General features: G+C 42.1%; 1 protein-coding gene across 1 annotated transcript in view; it reads right to left on the bottom strand.

The window, feature by feature from the left end:
• Positions 1-4,377: 4,377 nt before the first annotated feature.
• The window catches only part of TMEM154 (transmembrane protein 154), a 42,340-nt gene continuing 38,114 nt past the window's right edge, over positions 4,378-8,603 (bottom strand). Inside the window, exon 7 of the mRNA XM_059697828.1 lies at positions 4,378-8,113. Coding sequence (XP_059553811.1) covers positions 8,098-8,113 — 16 coding nt within the window. The 3' untranslated portion in view covers positions 4,378-8,097. The remainder of the gene's footprint in view (positions 8,114-8,603) is intronic.

The raw sequence follows: 8,603 nt of genomic DNA, 5'->3' as shown, positions 1-8,603 counted from the left end.
CTGCTCTCACTGACAATGAAGACTAATTAGATACTTGAGTAAGAGTGATGCAGTGACTCTTAACTCAGCATGTGACTGGTTTTTCTATGATTACTGAGCATCTACTAGTGCCAAACACTGTTCAGGATACAGAGATGCTAAGTCTTTTTCATCTCTATTCTCAAGGTGTTCACACACTACCTGAATGTGAGCATAAGGTCCCATTATAACCTTCTGTACTGTGTATCCATCCTAATATATAAAAAGCCAGGGGCCATCACGACCGAAACAAAGGGACGGACAACCGAACAGCAGGCTGCATGGGGTGACCAGGCCTGCAGCGGGGGTTAGTGAGAGATGACCAAATGAATGAACAGCAGGCTGCATGAGGCGACCAGGCCGGCGGGGGGGGGGGGGGACTGGGGGCAACCAGGCCGGTGCAGGGGGGAGGGGGGGCCCGCAGTTGGGGTTGATCAGGCCAGCAGGCAGAGGCAGTTTAGGGGTGATCAGGCTGGCGGGGGCGGGGGGAAGTTAGGGATGATCAGGAGGTGATCAGTTAGGAGCCAGCAGTCCCAGATTGTGAGAGGGATGTCCCTGGGATTGGGCCTAAACCGGCAGTCTGTCATCCTCTGAGGGGTCCCAGATTGGAGAGGGTGCAGGCTGGGCTGAGGGGACCCCCCTACCATGCACAAATTCCGTGCACCAAGCCTCTAGTAAATGTGTATGTGTCTGACCCACCCACACCTGTTCTGTGCCATGAATCTGCCTCATGTAGTAGGTGAAACCAATTCTTCCACCTGCCAAAAATTATTGGACCAGAGATGTATGTCCAGGCTCAAGATAGCCACACAGGCACTGGACTCCAAGGAGCTCAAATATTGCTAGGGACACTTGTTGTGAGATTGCCTAATATATTCCCTCCATATTGTATGGGCTCACACTAATTTTATCAGATTATATTTTCCAAAGATGCTTATAACATATCTCCTATCCACTTGCTCTTCTCACAATGTGACCTTGACATCCCTCCCATTGAATGGTGGGTTTTGTGTTTTCTTCCCCTTGAGATTTGTGACTGTTTTAAACAACAGAGTATAACTTCTGAGTCTAGCCTATAAAAATGCCACGCACTTCCACTTGGTTCTCTTGGGATATTTGTTTTTGGAACCTAGCTACCATGTTGTACAGAAGCCCAAGAAGTCCTGTGTAATAGGAACCCAGGTCCCTGGCCCACAGACCTGCTGGGCTCTAAACCATTAGCCAGCACTAACTTGCCAGCCATGTGAGTGAATCATCTGAAAGTCAAAATCCCCCAGCCCCCACTAAACCCCATCCACACCGCAGACTCATATATGACTGTTACTGCATCAAGCTACTAAGCTTTGAGGTGGTTTTTTGGGTAGCAATAGATGGCTAAAACACCAATCCAATCCAGTTTTCTTCGGGGGGGGGGGGGGAGTATGAATGCATCCAGAGGTGGGCTCTTGAACTCAGACTGAATCCTAAACATGCTGTTTTTCCTCTTCCACACAAGTCCTACCTACATGCTAGGCTTGGCTATTCTGAAAGGCAGCATGACTATGGCTATGAAAGAGGTGATATTTCAGGCTACTTTACATTCTTTCAAATTCTAGCACTAAACACCTGTTCTTGAGAGTGGGCATGCCTCTTAATTGCAACTTTAAAGAGTACAACTACTATCCTGTTGACTTTAGCTCCAGTAAATGGGAATTTTATTTTTTTTGCTCAGTGACCAAACCTTTTACCAGCACCTACGTCCCGAAACTAGGTCTTTTCTTACCTCCCCTATTCAAACCCTGGCTTTTTTCAACATGATATATCATTTTCACTGGCCCTGGGGTCATGCTATCACTGCCATCCTACAGCTTCTCCTATTTATCTTAGGCCGTGCCCACTTTCAGGCCTCCTTGGCAATGACAGACACCTTCTGAAATATTTTCCTATTGCTTCTCACTGGGGAGGCAGTGTATCATAGCGATGTAAGAGCCTTGGGGAGACATGGGACAAGTTTACAAGTTCCCTAAACTTGCCTTCAAAGTATATTCTGGAGATTAAAATGAGATGACATATTTAAAGTGCTTTGCACCTTATGGCCAGAATCGCTATCTCATCGGGTACCCAATACTCTTTCAGTGCTTTGAGAAACAGAACCTTTGTTGTTGGGTGTGATGATGTGCCAACCATGGAAACCACAGTTCTCTGCTGCCTTGTAGACAGGTTGGCCAATGAATGGGCTGAGTTGTTTTATTGTATGGATGGCTGACCTACTTGGGAGGCTCTTACAAATATGATCCTTCTTACGAAGCTAGAGCAAGCATCTTGGATCATGTGGCTACCCCGAAGACGGCAGCTCTGCACTAATGCAGGTGGGGGAGAGTTAGCAGGGGCCCAGGTCCCAGCTGACCACGGATTTGCCATACCAGCTTACCTCTGTACTCTCATGTGTGAGGAAAAAGCCAGCCTCATTGAGGACAATTTTATTTTCTGTTTCTAGTATTAGAGCCTGAACTTAATTCTTAATGGGTATACATAATAAATGCTGGTCAAGATTGTTGGTCTCTCTTTGCATCATTTCCCTAACTCTGTGGGACTGTCTGCTATGATCTCCAGGCTGATCTGACCTACTACCTTGGTCTCTTAGTTGTTCCAGCTAAAACAGGAAAGGAAATACACACTGCAGCAGACCCAGAGGCATATTAATGCCACAATCAGCCAGGTTTTTCTTTAGTTGGAGCCATGAGGAGCAATCTTTCTTACCCGTTCTTTGTCAGTGTGCTGACTAGTTTTTATGACCTGCAAGAATGCATCCTTGGTCAAGGAAATCTTCATATTATCTGCATGCTGTGATAATATTATTATTATTATTTAATCTATAATAATAAAAGCATAATATGCCAGAGTGGTTATGGGTGACCAGGCAGGCTGGCAAGCTGTTAGGAGCCAGTGGTCCCAGATTGTGAGAGGGTGCAGAGAAAGAGAAAGAGAGAGAAAGATGGAAAAAAACCACTCGCCTGCCTGCCTGATTGCCCCTAACTGCCTCTACCTCAGCCTCTGCCATGGCAGCTTCGTCCGGAAGTATGTCCAGAATGATGTCTGAAAGGTCGTCGGCTGTCCGGTCTAATTAGCATATTATGCTTTTATTATTATAAATTAAATTTAGAAACAGTTTTCAGTCTATCACTACCAAATGAGTAATTTAGCATACAAACATGTATGCACTTATTTATTTTTATTAAAAACCATGCAGCTGAGAATTAAATAATTTATACATAAATATATATATGAATACCCAACATTAATAAAGCCCTAAGTCATAGAGGAAAGATATTGTTTTATATATATATATTATTCTCAGCATGCAAGTTAGGAGGAGAAAACCTCAAGCCTCAATCAGTCTTTAAACTTTGATAGTTTTGCAAATCAGTTCTAATCAGTAGCAATGGGACCATTTCTTAGATGAGGCTTGCAAAGTATCATTTTTATGTTGCTGGGACAAAAGCCAAGTGATAAACACAACATCTGATGATCTTACTGATCTTCTGAGGAAATACTTTACATGCTTGTAAAATGAGGAAGTCTAATATAGTGGAGTTTGTTTTTCACATTATTCTCACTGAACTTTATTTATCTTTATTTTTACTGATTTCAGAGAGGAAGAGAGAGGGAAAGAGAGATAGAAACATCAATGAGAGAGAATCATTGATTGGCTACCTTCTGAGCCTGCAACCTGGGCATGTGCCCTGACCTGGAATTGAACCGTGACCTCCTGGTCCATAGATCGATGCTCAACCACTGAGCCACACCGGCCAGGCTCATGCTAAACTTTAAAAGCAGGATGCACACATACTAAATTATTACTGATCTACCAGATTAGTTTTGAACTTGAATAACCACAATCCCTGCTCTTTCTGAAAGCTGGCATTTATTAAACTCACAGAGTTCCCTATGTTCCTGATGTTAGTTATAATTTCAGGGGTTTCACCTAAGTCAGAGTAATACATGATTACTCTCTTGATTGCTTACTGTTTGTAGTATCCATATTTCATTCATTTAGTCCATTCATGCTGCCCAAGAAGAGAAAAATGTGAGGAATATGCTTTTTGTAAAATGTCCAGTTACTTACTTATAAAGCACCAAAGGCCAATGATGATAACATGGTGTGAGCTCAGCATGTGATGCACTGGTCCCCCTGTACCTGAAGTTCAATTGTAAAAAGAACCCATCCACTGTGGGTTGTCTCAAATAGTTCAACATTATATTTATAATCTTGTACAGAACTGAAATTAAAGTATTGATGTTATAATAAGCATGTTGGTTTAGGAATGTAACTTCTTAAAATATCATTTCAAAAAGCTGAAAGCATCTATGGAGTTGGTAAAAAAAAAGTTTTATTTTATATAATTGTATGGATTGCTATCTCATGAACATATTATTTATAAAAGGTAACAGGGCAAAAAACAAATGAAACAAAAAAAGCCACCAGGTATCTACAAATAACCACCTTTGAAAGGACTAAGAGGAAAATAAAATTTTGGTGCTAGATCAGACAAAGGCAAAGTCAAAGAACTGCTCAAAATAATAATAACAATAATAGGTCATTTGGTTATGACACTATTAATAACCAATTTGACTAATTCCATTGCTCACTAATGCAGTGACTCTTCTGGTTATTGTAAGATCCAAATAATGTAATCTATGAGTGAAGCTACTCTGGACTGTCTACAATAGATGCTAAATGGAAACCCCAGAATTCACCCAGAGTGTCTTCTGAGTGTGAAAAAGTGCCATGTGTAATTTAAATTTTTTTTAATTCAATATTTTACCCACACTGAGAATTTTAGCAGTGTCTTCCCAGTGTAAAACCATGTCTTGTCACTCCACTATATTCAGAATTTGTACTAATCCTGACAGAAGTTGAAACCACAGTTTCCATTTTATGTTTACTCAACAAAGGGCCTTCTTTCTGAGCTGGTGAAAACTGATAGTTTAAACAACCAAAATAAATGAGTAGGTAAAAGTATTTTTTAAAGCACCCGTTTCCATTGCTAGAACTGTGAGGGTGTCAGTGGAAGCATCGTCACTCCATGGATGTCAAGGTTGATCCAATGCTGTGTGCTCGTGTTTGGAATGACAATGACCTTCTTAGAGAAGTCACATCACTGGGTGAAGGTAGACACTTTTACATACTTATTAAAATAAGTTTCCTGCCCTGGCCAGTTTGGCTAAGTGGATGGAGGTTCCGCCTGGGCCCGAATGGTCCCAGGTTTGATTCTGGTCAAGGGCATGTATCTCAGTTGCGGGCGCTGGTCGGGGTTCATGCAGGAGGCAACCAATCGATGTGTTTCTCTCACATCGATGTTTCTCTGTCTTTCCCTCTCTCTTCCACTAAGTCTAAAAATCAATGGAAAAATATCCTCGAGTGAGGATTTTAAAAAAAACAACACAACAAGTTTCCTAAAACAAACAAACAAACAAAACCCAACAAGTTTCCTTAGGAGTTCAACGAGGCAATGTTATTAACCTAGTGTGCTTAAAACGTACAAAAATGCAATAAAATATATATCTCTAAAATATTCTAGTCAGATTTTGTTCTGATTGGCTTCCCAATTGGGGCAAATTAATGAGATTTTCACAAACAATAATCTGAAATATAAAATTAAATTTGGGTTTAAAATTTCTTGACATTTCTTGACATAAACCTATGATACCTATTAATTGGGTGGTAATAAAAAAAGACACAGGATGCTGGAACTGACCCTTGACTGTTTGACCCATACTAATTTCATATAACTTGCCAGAATTAACTATATTTTTAAACATATTTACTGTGCAATTATAGAGGTTAGTACATTTTCCAGATATAAACTCAATGGCATGTTGCTGAAGTTGGCTTCTTCTAGAATTTGAAGTTATTTTAAATAGTGAATGAGAATATTTTTAAAAGATCATAAAAATATTGCTTCATTGAATGTCATCAAAGTAAGATTCCAAGACCCTTATACTTCTCAAAACTTCTAAAGTCCATTATCCGATTGAGTCGGGTGAAATTTACAGGTCAAAGTGTTCAGCAAAAATCTTAGCTACTTAGAGAAAGAACTGAGACTCTTCTGAGAGTCACACATTGATGAGAAACAGACTGAAAATAACCAAATTAGGCAGAAATGGTGATTCAGAAAGTGGCAATGTTGGCATACTATCTGAGAATCACAAGTTGTGGACCACGAGTTGAACATGAATATGTAAAACAGCAGTGGAAACAAACAAAAAATGCCATATTAGGATGTCCCAAAGAGAATATGACAGATAAATCTGTTGAAGTTAGATACCACGAAGACCGTCTTTTGCCAGAGCTCTGTGCAGTGCCAGGATAGCAGAATAGCGGTGGTTAAACACAGCCAGACAGTTCTATTGTTCACTGTGGGGCAAGACCTCCCTGATTTGGAAGCCTGCCTTCAAAGGTAAGGGCATAGTTCAGAAGGCACATACTAGGTAAGGGATTCGGACAGGGAGGAGGGTCCGGGTTTTGTTATGCGTTAACGCAGCCTTTCAAACACAAGGCCCCAGATTCAGCAGTAGATGCTTGGTGAACCTTATCTCCCCTCCGTGTATATGGGAAGCAGGAAAATAAACAAAGCTTTTATTCTTTGTTTCTTTCCTGGAATAAAATATCAGGTGGCGTAGATGACCTGAGGACTCCCCATTTGCTAGATTGCTTTAAAGGTCAGAATTTGAAAATTAAGGATTAACTGGAGATTGATAGTACGTGAGTGGGAGTGATAACAGGCCCTTCTGCATTTTGTGCCATTAACTCTAGCGCGAGGATGTCAACAAATACCACGTAAAAATCACGCAGAATGTCATCTCTGACAGGCTGATAGCGACTTCCTGGAGAGCTGAGATGAGAGGACATGAAGCGTGTCCCAACACCGAGTGCGATAAATGACATTGGCCACAGATATTTGCTATTCCTGTTTTGCTTGTTTCAAGTGACCTTAAAGATCTCAGAGACATACAAAGGTGGCAGATGACCCCACCACCCACTCTCCCTACCTATATATACTACATGCAAGGGAGCTGTAGTGAGAACAAAAATGAGCTTTGGGCCCCCTACTGGTTTGGCTCAGTGGATAGAGCGTCGGCCTGCGGACTGAAAGATCGCAGGTTCGATTCCAGTCAAGGGCATGTACCTGGGTTGTGGGCACATCCCCAGTGGGGGTGTGCAGGAGGCAGCTGATCGATGTTTCTCTCTCATCGATGTTTCTAGCTCTCTATCCCTCTCCCTTCCTCTCTGTAAAAAAATCAATAATATATATTTTTTTTGTTAAAAAGAGCTTTGAGGACAAAGTAGGGGATTTTAGCTGAGAAAGACAACGTTTACTCTTTCATCGAAGATTCCCATGCTTCTGAGAAGTTTCCAAGAGTGACTCGATCTAGCTGACGTGGGTCGACAGGTCACCAAACAACATCTCCTCAGGACTGTGGCCTCTCGCTGCAGCCTCCTGACAGGTAGAAGCCAGTTTACCAACCTCCTGGGATAGTGTAGAGTCTACACTGTAGACAGTAAAACACCTGCTTTGTTTGCTGTCTTCTCCGAGCGTGAGACACTCGCCTTGAGAAACCTTCCTGCTGAATGCAGTTGACCTACCACTTGACTAATCAGAGGAAATTATCCAAAGCTAATTAGGTAACAGTGTGACCCAGAAGGAGACAGATAAAACAGCTGCCTGATTTAAACCCTGAGGAATGAAGCAGAAAGGTAACAAGGACGCAGAGAGCATGGCCAGAGTAAATGCAATCCATGAGAGGTTGGCTGAGAGGAGGGAACACCCTTTGATTAGAGCGAAGTATCCTATGGCTCCTCCACCCTCGGAGATGGATGTCAGCCAGGCCTGTTCCTTGGACTTCTCAATAGCGCATTCTTCCCAGTACAGGTGATGCCATCCTTAGGAAGAGTGGGCGTTGGGAGAAGCAGCAGAGGTTCTTGTGTCTATGTTGATTTGAAATTAATTAAACCTGTATCCTCTTCATCCTCTGTTGGCAGGCCCAGCGGGCTCCCTCCGGGCTGCTCCTCTTGGAGAACATTAGCACCATTCAGTTTTAGGATTCATTATCACTGCAAAAAAAACAGAACAGTCGTGTGTTTCCAAGAAGCTACCCAGAGCTGGTCACTTCACCAGGGCGGTGACTCATGAGAGCATAAACAGTCAGCAAGCCAACAGCCTTCAGTTTACAATTTCTAAAACAAAAGTCAACTAGGATATTTTATTTGATCCGAGAAGAAAACTCATGAAGGCCAAGAAATAATCTCTAACTGTTGCTCTAATATCCTTCCCTGGTGCTGACGTGGAGAGAACCAGATGGAGTCAGGGTTCCCCTTTTAATTAAATCTAATCCCATTCTCTATGCATAAATGCCAATTGCCTTTTTTTAAAAAAATTTCCATGTGTTGTTTTCCCTGAAGAGTTTGTGGCCCTGGCAGGATTTTCCCCTCCCCACCCCCCCAAGCCCATTTTGTTCATATCCACAGGATCTGGAGGTGCCCTCTTGGTGTCCTCTAGAATCCAATCATCGGGCATCCTGGGGTGTGAGTTGACATTAATTAT

The sequence above is a fragment of the Myotis daubentonii genome, chromosome 5, assembly GCF_963259705.1.
Source record: "Myotis daubentonii chromosome 5, mMyoDau2.1, whole genome shotgun sequence".
In the NCBI taxonomy this organism is placed as follows: Eukaryota; Metazoa; Chordata; class Mammalia; order Chiroptera; family Vespertilionidae; genus Myotis; species Myotis daubentonii.
This window is presented reverse-complemented; position numbering and strand designations above follow the sequence as displayed.